This window comes from Chanos chanos, chromosome 10 (genome assembly GCF_902362185.1).
Source record: "Chanos chanos chromosome 10, fChaCha1.1, whole genome shotgun sequence".
In the NCBI taxonomy this organism is placed as follows: domain Eukaryota; kingdom Metazoa; phylum Chordata; class Actinopteri; order Gonorynchiformes; family Chanidae; genus Chanos; species Chanos chanos.
The window spans coordinates 15,255,687-15,268,854 of NC_044504.1; the positions used below are offsets into that span (position 1 = coordinate 15,255,687).

General features: G+C 37.6%; 3 protein-coding genes across 3 annotated transcripts; 1 reads left to right on the forward strand and 2 right to left on the reverse strand.

Moving 5' to 3' along the window:
* Positions 1-491: 491 nt before the first annotated feature.
* tagapa (T cell activation RhoGTPase activating protein a) lies at positions 492-3,943 on the reverse strand. Its single transcript, XM_030787384.1, has 9 exons — positions 3,917-3,943; positions 3,732-3,785; positions 3,379-3,445; positions 3,016-3,173; positions 2,598-2,759; positions 2,301-2,410; positions 1,952-2,123; positions 1,704-1,809; positions 492-1,585 (listed from the first exon to the last, which is right to left on the reverse strand). Exons 1-9 carry the CDS (start codon positions 3,941-3,943, stop codon positions 492-494), a joined length of 1,950 nt encoding a protein of 649 aa, XP_030643244.1.
* A 3,300-nt stretch (positions 3,944-7,243) lies between these two features.
* nenf (neudesin neurotrophic factor) lies at positions 7,244-8,865 on the reverse strand. Its single transcript, XM_030787385.1, has 4 exons — positions 8,719-8,865; positions 8,450-8,510; positions 8,132-8,235; positions 7,244-7,609 (listed from the first exon to the last, which is right to left on the reverse strand). Exons 1-4 carry the CDS (start codon positions 8,863-8,865, stop codon positions 7,433-7,435), a joined length of 489 nt encoding a protein of 162 aa, XP_030643245.1. The 3' UTR covers positions 7,244-7,432.
* Positions 8,866-9,782: 917 nt separating this feature from the next.
* pacc1 (proton activated chloride channel 1) lies at positions 9,783-13,038 on the forward strand. Its single transcript, XM_030787231.1, has 8 exons — positions 9,783-9,891; positions 10,393-10,480; positions 10,703-10,915; positions 11,278-11,432; positions 11,531-11,670; positions 11,875-12,016; positions 12,136-12,243; positions 12,877-13,038. Exons 1-8 carry the CDS (start codon positions 9,856-9,858, stop codon positions 13,036-13,038), a joined length of 1,044 nt encoding a protein of 347 aa, XP_030643091.1. The 5' UTR covers positions 9,783-9,855.
* The last annotated feature ends 130 nt before the right edge of the window (positions 13,039-13,168 follow it).

Consider the following 13,168-nt stretch of genomic DNA (forward strand, 5'->3'; position numbering starts at 1 on the left):
TCATAATGACTCATAAAACAAACAAGTCAACTTGGAGCATGCCAGTTTTTTTTGTTTTTTTTAATTGTATGACAAGGGTACAGGTACATTGGCTTGGCAGAATTTTACAGTATTTCCTGTAAATACTTTGAAAGCATTTCTAATTAAAAGTGGCAGTGGCATGTGTGTAAAGTGCCTTTCAGTGCAGTATTTCATTTTGCCAAGAGAAGTAAAGAAATGCACTCACAAATCTTTCAAAGTAAAAATCATAGTAATGAACTTCATCTGAAAATGTGCAGGTAGCAGCTAAAAAAATGTATATTAACATATACTACACAATGCACAACATTGATAAATTCTGCTCTGATCCCTCAGATAGCATTTTCAGATCTAGTCAGCTGACATTTTGTTTCAGTCTTTCAGATTAACTTAAATCTGAGTGCTTTAAGACCTGGATGTTCAACTTTTTTTTTTTTTACCAGAATATAAAACAGCATTAATGTAAGAATCAGTCACACATAGGATTCTCGAACATATGACATATTTTCAAAGAGAGGCTGGCTGCAGCGACAGCATAGTCTTTCATGAGTTGCTTCATAAACAAGTTCAGATGTAGACTTCTCCCTAAACATGAGTGTGGATTCTGCCGCCTCTGATGCAAAAGTTTCTCCTGCTTGATAACTGGTTCTGTTGGTACAGTCATTCATTAGATGGGAATTTGATGCCTCTGCAGTTTGTGAGGGGCATGACCGCTGTGACAAATTCATAGCACACTTCACAGTCAAGGAGTTTTCACGTGAAAGGGCAGGATGGGAGATATTTTGAACAGCTTGTTTGTAAGATGGAGGTTCACCCGGGTTTTTACGGTCCACTTGCTGAAATATTTCTAAACTGGAAAGACGTCTGGGTTTATGTGATTGGTCAAAAGAAGCTTTTTCAGAAAGAGAGACCTCTGGAAGAGTCTGGCTATGACGTAGAGCCTTAATGACAGCAGCTCTGTTTGATCCACCTCGACTGATGCATGCTCTGTTTCGAGAGCTCTTCATCGATTGTGAGCGTTTTTTGGTGACTTCCACCTGAGTTTGAGTGGGTTGTGTTGGTTGAGAGGGGAATGACTGCTTGCGCTGGAGGGCTTTCCGCCGACTGCAGGGTGAGACATGGGGAGAACTGGCAAAGACAGGGCTCTCTGATGCACTGCAAACACCACTTTCCAGCGAGCTGGAGGAGCAGCGGGAACAGTCTTGGCAGGCAAATGAAAAAGGGTCCCGCTTGAGAACCGTACTTTCCCCGCCTATAGTAATAAATTCATCTGAGATCTGCTTCCTCAAACTTTTTTCTTGAAAGTCTGACTCAGTGTGACTTCTGGTTAAGCATGGCTGTGTTCTTTCACTTTGGGCGTTGGTAATAGCTGGTTCAGAGGAACGACGGGTAAAGGGCTTGAAGGTTTGTCTTGCTGCTGGTGAAGGAGAAGAGGAAGGCTTGTAGTTAGACCTGCCCTCATCTAGAACATTGGAGGTGACTGACTTCACATCATTACAGCTGCCCTTGTCCCCTTCTGCATCGGGGTCATTGCTTTCATAGGCGGAGTCGTTGTGATGTAACTCATCTGAAGGGAATAAGAGACAATGTGTACTTCAATTATATGTCATCATTGCAAAAGCATAGCAGTGAGATGCCCTTCAAACAAATGACTAATAGAGATTAAATAAGTTGCATTATCTTACCTTGGTTATCGAGTTCTTCATCATATGAATCTCCAAGGAGTGTCAGAAGATCCTCTCCAAATATTTCACAGCAGTTGTCAATGAGGAACTGTGTTAGACCAGAGACCTGTGAAGAATGGACACATTTTAGAAGAGCATGCAAATACATCAACAATTTGTTTTTCTTTAATAACCAGATCGACATACTATACATGAAAGTATCTATATAGCTAGCTACCTAGTGGTTGGTTGATTGATCTTAGGCTCACCTTTGTCATCATTTCCACTTTGTCGGTTTGCAGGAGCAGGTTGGGAGAAACACAGAGAGCCAAATTGCTGGAATCCATCTTGTTTGTATTTGCATGCTTACTTATGTGGTGGAGTACAACCATTAAGTGTTTCAAAAGGATGATGTTTGGTTGAGGGAGCTTATCAACCACCCTGAAAGTTAAGAATTTGAGAGAAGCAAATAAATAGTCTGTAATGCATAACAAATTCCTGATTAATATTAATTTTGCTGAATGTTAATTTAAATGATCTATTGTTGATGAATTTATAGTCATGTATGTTGTAGATAATGGTTATTTCTCGATAACACCGATAGACCCTGAAATTTACCTTTTTAGTTCTGCATATTTTTCATTTTCATCTTGTTTTTCCATTGCAGCCATCCAGGCTTGGGACTGCTCTGTCAACAGTAGCCTGCCAGGTAGCTGCCTCAAAAAATCCTATGACACAGGAAAGGACTGGACATTAGATCTAATGACTCTTTTTTTTTGTAAGTTTTTAATTCATTCATATGTTTTGCTGTATGTTGACATTGCTGGCCCATAATGAGTTCATTTGTAATGGTTATTTTGGAAGAAGCTTTGTTTTGGAATGATCACTCAGCTGAATTGTTTATGTGTATGTTACCTTGAGGAGATCAGCGAGTAGAATGACAGGCCTGTCCTTCAGGTCCACTTCTATTCCATTGTTAAGTTGGTCCTTGATTTCCCTCAGCATCCTGGCGTTGCCGGCTTTTCTGAACACACCCTCTGTGTACGGGCCCTTTCTCAAAAGCAGTGTGAGAATCTCCTGCAAAACATTTAGATCAGTCAGACTGAGAATACAATTGAAAACTATGCCATGAAACACAGCATATTGGTTGTATGTTGCATCCCTACATTTAAATTAATTCCGTGTAAAAATCGCCACATAGTGAAATGTCTATATTTATTTTATTTTTGATAAAATGTGCAAACCTAGATAGATTAACTTTTTGTTTCTGTAGAACTGTGTTTTGTTATTATTTTACTATTTCTATCTAGACCATAAGATAAAGAAGACTTACTATGATGGGTTTTGGAAGATTGCCCATTTCATCACAAATGACAGGGAGAGGCTGTCCAAACAAGGGCCTCTTGGGATGTGCAACAGTGTTATTGGAATCCATGCTTCTTTTCTGCATCCGACGAAACAAATTCATCCATCTAGTTCGGTTAATGTTTTCTGTGGAGAGACAGCAAGAATTGTTAGTTTTAAGTAAAAGTTGAAGATAAATGTTTTGAATGTGATTTGTGAAATTTAGAATTTGATCTCTAAACTTGCATTGAAAATATTTATGCCTCCTACACTGATTTCCAAAGTGCAGTCATAAACAGGTCATAGAACCACACTGACATTTGCAAATAACTGAGATATTCTGTAAGCATACCATTTGAGGAAGGGTTAGCAGATGGATTTGCATTTGGTGGCAGAATGAGGGAAAGTCCCGATTTGTCCTGAAAGCAAAACAAGAGCATTTAAGTGAGCTAATGTAATAAAACTCTCTTACCAACTTATCTCTTTGCAAAAGCTGTTAATCTGCACTCAGTATTGCAATGAGGAATTGCCTTTGACTGGATTTGTAAGGAATTGTTTCCTTGGACCTAACACCACTCCCAGACCAATCAGTTACTTTTGTTGACTCTAGCTTATCTGCATCAGAATTATGTTATGGCTTTGAAAGGGTTAATCAACTTAGAGGTAACAATTGTCAGATCTATACCCAAAAAATAAAATACTTACAGCTGGGGATGATCCAATGAATGCGTCCATGCTGTCCTCAGCTGGTGCTTTAGACTGGAAGAAAAGATCCAAAAAATATTTACAATGATCAAAAAACTTAGACAACACATAATTATCTCATCAAATCCTAATGACATTAAAACACAGAAGGTATGTAAGATAGATGTGTCAGGGTGATAACTTACCACAGTGTGACCACTTGGCACCTTCATAGGTATATGTGGATACCTGAAAATATTAACCTTCTTCTAAGGCAAAGTTCCTAAAAAACAAACAAACAAAAAACAAATTAAAAAGGAACATTTAATCAGTCTGCAAGTATACACCATATGCCAAAGCTAATACAAATAGGAGAAATTTTTTAAAAAAAAGGATTTTAATGTTCTTCCAAACATAACATGAAAGCAACGGGTACTGTATACAGGACTGAACAAATTTACTTCACAACCAAAAGTAACAGATTTTTGACATTTTTGTTAAAAATATGAATTACATTATAACAATGTGTAAAAACTCACCTTCAAAAACCATCTATTCAAAACCAGAATGAGAAATTCACGTTTTTGTCCTCAGAATTAGTCAAAACAGTCGCGTAGACTCATAAGCAATAGAGATCTTCATGAGAGTCGCTGACAGACTGAAGTGAAACAGCCCACCACACCACGCTAAATGACTGGAGGCGGGCAGAGGGGAAATTCTGATGTGCAATGGAGACAGGAAACTGCATCACGGACTCCCACTGCGAACACCCCCTTTTACTATATATGGGTTTACCGTGTTGTTTGTGGTGGAAAGTGTCACATGCATCATTCCAACGTGAACATTAATTCAGCAGGTAACACATAGGTGTAAAAGATATCATCTGGTATGAATACATACTGTAACACAAAGTTCATAAACCACAAAATTCAAATACAACAATAGTGATTATAACAAATAGCTTTTGGTTATTTCTCTCCTCCTACCTTAAAGTAAACAGTTCAACTGACAAGAATGAACATTATTATTAAAAAGTAAACTAATTCAATAAATATTACCAGTGTTTGATTCTTATTCAGTCATTTGGTGTAATTAACTGCTGATGTGGCACTGACTTATGTTTCGTTCTGGTTTTGGGTGACAAGGGTTGATAGATTCAAAACGTTTTTCAGATATATATCAGATGTCTAGTTACAATAAACATTGGTCACTTTTGATATTGATATTATTTGCCCGGTAAGCATTTATGGTAAGTACACTGAATATGAATAGTTATTGTAAGTAACACTGCAGATCTGGGAATTTTCAAAGAAATTCATCATTTTGAGAATCAACAAGTTACATTCTTAACTGACTCACTGGTCTTCTTCTGAAACTAACCAGCCCCCATATTTTTGGTACTGGCTGAAATTATGAAGAGTATGAAAAGCTAAAAAAAAAACATTCAAGAAGTGTCTTCATATGTTTGAAAATAACCACCTACTAGCCATAGTCTAAATGGAAATTAGGCTGACTCCCACTGATCACAACACCTTTGAAGTTTGAGTACAGTGTTGTGGAGATTGGTGAGAAGGAAATTCCAGTGATCAAAAAAGTGAGGAGAGCCTCAATCAAGTGGCAATTGTGTTGTGATGCATACACACTGTTTGACTGACTCTGGTGTTATCAGATTAATCTTCATGGATGCAGGTGATAACCAAACCAGATTCGCTGAATCAGTCATTTTCTTCTGAGCAACAACAATGACAAAGGAGAAAGTGAAATAACACAGAGATGGAGAAATGTGGGAGTCTCGAGAGACAGAGCAAGACTTTGGCCCTCTAACTGACTATTTGTGGTAAAACTGTGCTAAAAACATAATACTTTCTCAAAGTTTCACAATTATACCTACCAGATACATAAGGGTCTGTTCGGCCACCAGGCTGAACCTGACCCTTATTAAGCGGGAGGACGGAGTCAGGTGTGTAAGACTTCTCTTATGCTTGATATCAAAGCTATGAATCAAGGGTGAAAGCACTGACAATATATGACAGTGCCTCAGCAGATGTAAGGAAATTCTTCGCTCTTTTCTTCACCATCTCAGGTTCATAATTTTGCATATAATTCAAATATAAATCAAATCAATAAATCAGTACAGCTATAAATCAAGACAGAGTTCTGTCACATTGCATCACAGATTCTTGGATGCTTTTGAAAAGTACACAGCTTGGAAGGTGTTGTTTTTAACAGTTGCTACAACTAGGTCATTTTCCCACACATTAAGAGTGTGAGTTTAGAGATAAATTCAATGAGGTTTCATGAAAAAACATACACCTCAGAGTCTTCTGGGTTAGCATCATCAGTAGGGGTGTTAAAGTTTAAATACATTCTTGAGATTAGCATTGGCATAACTGGAATGAAAGGGGAGGCTACAGTTAAAGCAACTCATAGCTGAAAGTATATCTCACTGAGTAACATATCTGTTTCAGAATTTTGTGGGCATATGGAGGAACATTTGATAGGAAAAAAAAAAAAGTCGTCAGTCACTTTAAACATTGTCAGGGAAATGAACTAATGAAGAGTACGAACAACACCAGTGAAAAAAACAGAACAGAACACAAGATATATTTTACCAACCTGTCTGTACACTGATCAGTTATGATTTGAAGGAGGCTTTTAGTAAGAAGTTGTGTTCAAGAGAAAGACCAGTCAAAACTTCACTCTTTTGTATACTCAGTCTTAAATATCATACATATCTTAACGGACCAATTTCATTTTCTATATGAAGAGGCATGAATCACTGAAATTTCCCAAGTAATATAGAAACAAACACATTCACAGAAAGAAGACTAAAACTTTTATTAAAGGCACGTATTTTAGTAAAGGTATGTAAAGGCATATATTTATGGCCATGGAAATTTAAACACTGAAAAACATCACTTGACTTGCAAATATTGTTTTGAAACTGTTCATCAAAGCTTGATAAAATCTGTCTGTAAAATCATCCTACAGCTTACTGTAGGTTGGGTTAATATAGGTGAAAGCTTTCACCATTTACACCAGTGGGTGGGCTGTTTTGAATGACCTTCTAGCTAGCCCACTAGGGAAAACCCACATAGGAGACAGTGCATCATTCATTTACCAAAGTGTGGGTAGCGGGACCACCAAACTACATCAAAATCAACATCGCAGCAGACAGTGGTTGAGTTGGGGAAAGAAAACTCAATATAAGAATATAATTTTATTGTAGGTCATGAGAACAATCATTTTTGACTGAATCACACTTAAAGATACACACATTCATACAAATACTACATACAGTACCTAAATCATCATCATATATCAGTGTCATCCAGAGAATTTGTCTTATTAAAGACAAATAAAAAAAATCAAACATGGCAGATATAAAAATAGCTTGAACAAAATGACAGGGTAAGATTGTCACTTATTAAATACAAAACCTGCTTTGTGGACACAACATTTGATTAACACTTGATAATTTTCTTTTAGAGAGCAAAGTGTTGAGAAATCATACAGAGACACTCTATTTTGCCAAATTTCACTTGTTGCTCTTTCTTCCTTTACACTTTCATTGTACAAAAAGCTAGAGTATATGCAATGTCTAAAAATAGTGTCAAGAAACTCTGTGGTATTGTTCGCTGTGAAACAGGAAACTTATCTGGGAAATTGATCTAATGTACAAGGACAGAAATGTGTTTAAAGTCATAAACAGAAACTCAATGTCAAAACTCATCTTTTACACTGAAGCCTTGTTGATCTTCAGGTTTGAAGTCTTTGTTGGGGCTGCCATCTTCATTAAGGATTCGTCTAGAGGTGTAGCCAACTATGGGGTACTTGGCCTTGTACGTGTTTGTGAACACTTGCTCTAGTGACTCCAACTGCTGCTCGTTAAGACCCGTCTAGAAAACACAGAAACAGTAATAAACATACACTCGGACTATAAAATGTTCAATATGCATAACTAATTATGCGTACTATACGTCTAATGCTGCACATCACTGTTCATTCATAGCTGGCACTGAAGCTTTCTCTTCAGTCCTCGACAGACAAGTCAAACTTTTTTTTCCGCATCTTACAATGACCTATGTCAACCACACCAGACATGAAATCTTCTCGACTGTACGATCAAATTCTGTGATTACCTGCACAACATATATAATGTTTGCTTGTATATTTTTTGACACCACATAATACACAAGATGGACAAGATACACATTAATGCATTATAGCTGGGGGGAAAAAAGACCAGGTAGTCTCAGGCCAAAAAACTACTGCTGCTGTTAGTCTAAATGTCATTTTGGATGAAAGGGCAACAAAAGCATTATTTAAGTGTAAAATTATGGACTAATATCTTAATATAACTAAGAATATCAATAAGTATAAATGTAATAAATAAAATGTAATACATTTCTGCAACTCACAGTGTCATGCGTCAGATCAGCAGGGTCAAGGGACATTTTGGCCACGGCTCTTGTGGAGTCCTTCCCCACAAGAGCATTGTAAGGTGCATCTTTTCCATAAAACTCTGCAAAAAAGATAAATACTTTTTCAGCATTTCACATACTTCGTCTGAGGTGCGGTTGTGTTTATTACCTTACGGTGGCGTCGCACAAATGTACAAATGTAATGTGAGAATACGATTTTTTTTCACACTTTGACTCTATCTTGAGTTAAACTGCTTCACGTGAGTACAATCTGTTTGGGGCGAAAAAACGCCTCGCACCAGGCAGGCTTGCAACCTTTTCCAGTCGTCACATCGAATACAACTCCTTTAATAGCCATGTATATCGGTTGGCCATCCTGAAAGTGAAATTGAAGAGTCTAGGTTAAACCACAGCTATACTACCACGGATCATAACACCTGTCAAGGTTCAGTCTTTGAGTTGACATAAATTGGAAACGTCACCCGGTTTCAGGTTGAACAGAACTATTAGGAATTTACAGAACTGAAACCTCGGACAATACAGATCACGCGTGTAGGTCAGGCGCGTATCACGAATTAGGTTACCTCACTTCCATCGTATCTTTTCAGTTCCTCCTCGGTAAACAATCGTACGGGTTTTGAACTAGGTTTTATGACTCTAGGATCATTAGCAAAACAAATGGTAATTGTGGTAATGAACGTGTACACGTATACAGTAATTTTTTGGTTCATTTTAGGACAAGCGATGTTTGCGGCCACTTCCTGTTTCTCGACCGGTTGTTTGTAGTGGAAGTTGCCTTCAACTGATCTGTGATCAGCCTTGCCCTAATTTTGGCATTAAAACAAAATATCTCCCGGAAAGATTAAGGAGTATCCTCACAAACCAGGATTTCTTTCCAATACATAGATCTTCCATATCAAAGCTAAAACATTCTAATAAAGAAATACCGAAGCAACATTGCTACTGGGCAGATTTGACTTTTGGCTTAATCTGTACAGCTGGGAAATCACGGTTCGTGGATTATCGGTATGATTACGGCTGCGATAGGCCTAGCTACGATAAAACAATGTCATCCTTTTGACGGTTATTCTCAGGTACTGACCGAGAATCAGTTAAATATATCATGGACCCCTTTCTGAAAGTTTTTTTCTCCTTTCTGAAGCTGAAAAATTCACCCACAAAATAAACATTGAGTAATCTATCATTTCCACCCCATCATTTGATAAAACTGAAGATGTGTCTGAACGGGCAAAATCACTCTTTACCCCTAAAATTTAGAATTTGAGGTTTGTCTGTGTAGTTCGGTGTCTGATTAAAATCAGATAAGATAAGACATGATAGGAAGATTTTATCTACATTTGCATTACCATAATTTTTGGGAGGCAACAAAGATAATATCATTAGACACAAAATCTAAAAGATTTGAGTCCTCATTACGTCTTCTGCCCCTTCGTACTTCAACAAGGGCTGTAGCCACAAAGCCAGGTGAACATCCTGTTTTGTAGTGGAATTAGTGATGTCACAAGCTACAAGTTGCAACTCAGCTGCAAGTTCAGCAGACACTGGTCACCTCTCCAGTAACGTCTCCTCTTCATTATCTTGGATTTATCTGTTTGTCCTGGAAAGCATAGCACTTAGGCACAAGATGAGTCCATTATGCAAAACCGGGAACTTAACGTGACAGTGAAGTCGACAGACAAGAGTTTATTAAGGGAATCAATATGCTTAGAAAAGAGACATCACAGTCTTACCAAGAGGTATGTAAAACTTTACGGTACCGGACGGAATTGTGAGCTCTTTATGTAATCACATAAAATAATTCATTTTTGCAGGACTTTGTTTTGATTGTATCGCTACCTGCTATGCTAATTATAATCTGAAAGGCAGTGTTTTAGTTTCAAGTCATACTTGCAGCTCTTACATTAGCGACACTTTTTACCCACGCAGTGCTCGATCATGTGACAAAGCAGCTGACTTGCCTTTCTCCTTCAAAAATTACTTCTTTAGTCTGAAGTCCTTTCTGATGACCTTCACAATGATGGATTGGTTTAATTTCATAACAATAACGCTAATTTACAATGAAGAAGACAGGTACAGAATAAACGAATGAGGTTATCTGTTAATATAATAGCGGTAGCCTGTCGCACACAGACTCGATACACTGACGATGTCATCATTTGCCGAGATGACAATACATTTTGTGTCGTCTTGAAAACAGCCGTTTTAAGTCAAAGCTTTAATCCAGCTTTCTTCTGCAGTTCAATGACGATGACTGTACACGAACATCTTATCAAGAAAATAATAATGGTGTGGAGCAAGATGAAGCCGACAGCGTTGCTTTACCAGGTTTTTACTCCACTTATCATTAATGTAAATGCATGAAAAGTACAAATGCAATACTGCAAATCCCTAAATTTAGTAGCATTTTTTTTTAATTCATCATCAAAGCCCCGCTGTTAATTTATCATTAGTGCTGTATATCCACAGAAACCGCAGGTTACTCGCATTTTTATTTATATCAGTATAGAATGACTGAAATAACTCAAGCAACGTTTAACTTTGTTTCAGACGAAGACCCTGCTGACAACAACCCCTTGCCTTTGGCATTTAACAAGGCCTGTCTAAAGAATGTCTTCACAGCTCTGCTCGTTCTCATCTACTTACTGTTAACTGCTGTGGCAGCATTCTTGGCATATCAAACAATCTCTGACTTCATGGAAAAGCTCAACCACCCGGTGATGTCTGTGTCATATAAAGAGGTGGACATGTTTGCTCCACCAGGTGAATTTATGCTTTTGAACTAAAAAAGTGGAAAACAGTTCTGTTATTCTTAACGTTTGCTTTTGGAACATTATTTGAGATGAGGGATGTATCTCTTTAAAATGAGACGTTCAGCATATTGAAGCACTTACAAAAACATTTTTATTAAATAATAACGCGCATTAGCTACAGACAGGGAAATTAATGTTGTTAAATTAATGGAAGGAAATTACTTCAGCTTAGGGCATAATGTTGTTTTCGACCCTACTGCCTTGCCTTTGCTTTTTTATCTAGAGTGGGGGTGGGTTTTTTGTTTGTTTGTTTTATGAGGAACAAAGGTGATGAATTAATATCACTTGATTTTGCTTTGTGCATAACTTAAGGAATCGCACTCTATCCTGGAAAAGCTCAGTTATTGAGCTGCACACACCATTACCATGATCACATCCTGCCTCATGGGTCAGGAAGAAAGCTGCAGGAGGGAGATTGCACAACAGAGGAGATTATCTACACTGGACCATATTCCAATGACACAACGGTAAGCCTTAATGTTTTCTTTACTACAGCAACTTTTTTTGCGCCGTAAAATAAGCCAGTTAAAGTCTCCCTTGCCCCTTTAATATTTTGTTGTAACAGCGAGCTTTGGTCGTGCGGGGTCCAACCGACGTGAGGAACCGGGAACTGGTGTTTCTGCAGTTCAGTCGGAATGAAACAGGAGAGGACTTCAGTGCAATCAGTTACATGCTTTTTGCCAGATATAGCGATATGGAAGGAAGGTATATGGATGCCACAACTATCTCTTTTTCTCAGTGTTTGAAGTACTAGTTTGGGTGGAACTATTTTAAACAGTGTAACACTCAGGTTGGTGTGTAGTTAGCTATGATTAGGTTTGGATAAGCATTATGCATTTTGATCTGTTTATACGAACATAAGAGAATTAGTGCTACTGAGGTTTTTGTAAGCACTCTCTTTTTTGTCAGCTCAGACAAGGCTGCCTTTATGATGGAATGTGAGAAGAATTATTCAATGTGGACCTTCTCTGGAGGGTTTCGAACCTGGGTCAAGATGTCTTTGGTTAAGACATCTGCAAAGGGCAATGACTCTGTGGAATTTCGGCAAGAGGTAATATCTTCCACTGAAATATGATCAGAAATAATTTCCTATGTTCCATGTGAAATGTCAAAAAGTTTTTCCACAACAGAATAAATTATTAATTGATACTTAACCTTCTTTTTCCCCAGTCCAGTGTTGTTAAGTACAATGATAGAAGGCCTCAACATGAGCAAGCAAAAGAGCTTTTCTTTGTTGTATTCCAATGGCGAGATCCATTCATACAACAAGTCAAAGACGTGAGTATAGTACAGTGATCCTGACAGGACTTATTTATGTATTTTGACTTGATGGTCCATATACAAGAGGAAATTCTCCCTTGCTGACATATTGGCTCATTTGAAACTTTCCAGCAGCATTTGTCAGTACCTCAGACAGTTTATAGATTAAATTAAAGACTTGAATTTCTCAGTTTCCTTGGAGCCTCTCAGAACTTCTCTGACATGTAGTCTTGTTGATACTGCTCTTCTTCTTTCTCAACGGAGGCAGTATGAAATATTTTATTCTTGGCATATGTTATGGATTTTAAAGTATAAATAACATTTTTTTATACTTTGAAATCCAGTTGGTAACATAAAGCGATGGTAAATACGGGTCTACTGAAGCTACCACAGTTTTACAGGGAAACAGTTGTCAAAATGGGCCCAATATGTCAGCATGGATGTGCTAAGGTAAAGATGCTAAACATACTTCACAGTGCAGTTCTCATCAGATAACAGTGACCTTTTCAGTTTCCTGTTTGTAAATTTCACATGAAGATAAGACCTTACTCCATGAGAAAATGGGAAAGCTTAATTGATTTCTGAAAACTTTTTCAATTAATTTGCCATTTGTCATGATTTAATCACACATTTTTTTCCCATTTCCAACAGATAGTCACAGCTAACCCTTGGAACACTGTTGCCATTTTGTGTGGTGTCTTCTTGGCACTTTTTAAGGCAGCCGACTTTGCTAAACTCAGCGTGAAGTGGATGATCAAAATTCGCAAACGACATCAAAAATTAAAAAGTAGGGAAATGAACCAAATCAGCTAAGGATGATAGTATTTTGAGTATGAATCTGATGTTCTCAGGTAATGAAAGAAAGTGAAATGTGATGTAAATTTCAGCTTTAGAAATTAAAATTGTGACTGAACTAACCATAACTGTACATTACTGTAAGAAA

Excerpts from the sequence above, each read along its gene's own strand:
- tagapa (XM_030787384.1), bottom strand. The coding sequence starts at position 3,943 with ATGAAGGTGCCAAGTGGTCACACTGTG. Across the intron at positions 3,786-3,916 it reads TGCCAAGTGGTCACACTGTG|TCTAAAGCACCAGCTGAGGA; the intron begins GTAAGTTATCAC and ends CTTTTCTTCCAG. Across the intron at positions 1,586-1,703 it reads TGAAGAACTCGATAACCAAG|ATGAGTTACATCACAACGAC; the intron begins GTAAGATAATGC and ends TATTCCCTTCAG.
- nenf (XM_030787385.1), bottom strand. The coding sequence starts at position 8,865 with ATGAACCAAAAAATTACTGTATACGTGTACACGTTCATTACCACAATT. Across the intron at positions 8,236-8,449 it reads CGATGTGACGACTGGAAAAG|AGTTTTATGGAAAAGATGCA; the intron begins GTTGCAAGCCTG and ends TCTTTTTTGCAG. Across the intron at positions 7,610-8,131 it reads CTGATCTGACGCATGACACT|ACGGGTCTTAACGAGCAGCA; the intron begins GTGAGTTGCAGA and ends TGTGTTTTCTAG.
- pacc1 (XM_030787231.1), top strand. The coding sequence starts at position 9,856 with ATGCTTAGAAAAGAGACATCACAGTCTTACCAAGAG. Across the intron at positions 9,892-10,392 it reads CATCACAGTCTTACCAAGAG|TTCAATGACGATGACTGTAC; the intron begins GTATGTAAAACT and ends TTTCTTCTGCAG. Across the intron at positions 12,244-12,876 it reads TCATACAACAAGTCAAAGAC|ATAGTCACAGCTAACCCTTG; the intron begins GTGAGTATAGTA and ends CATTTCCAACAG.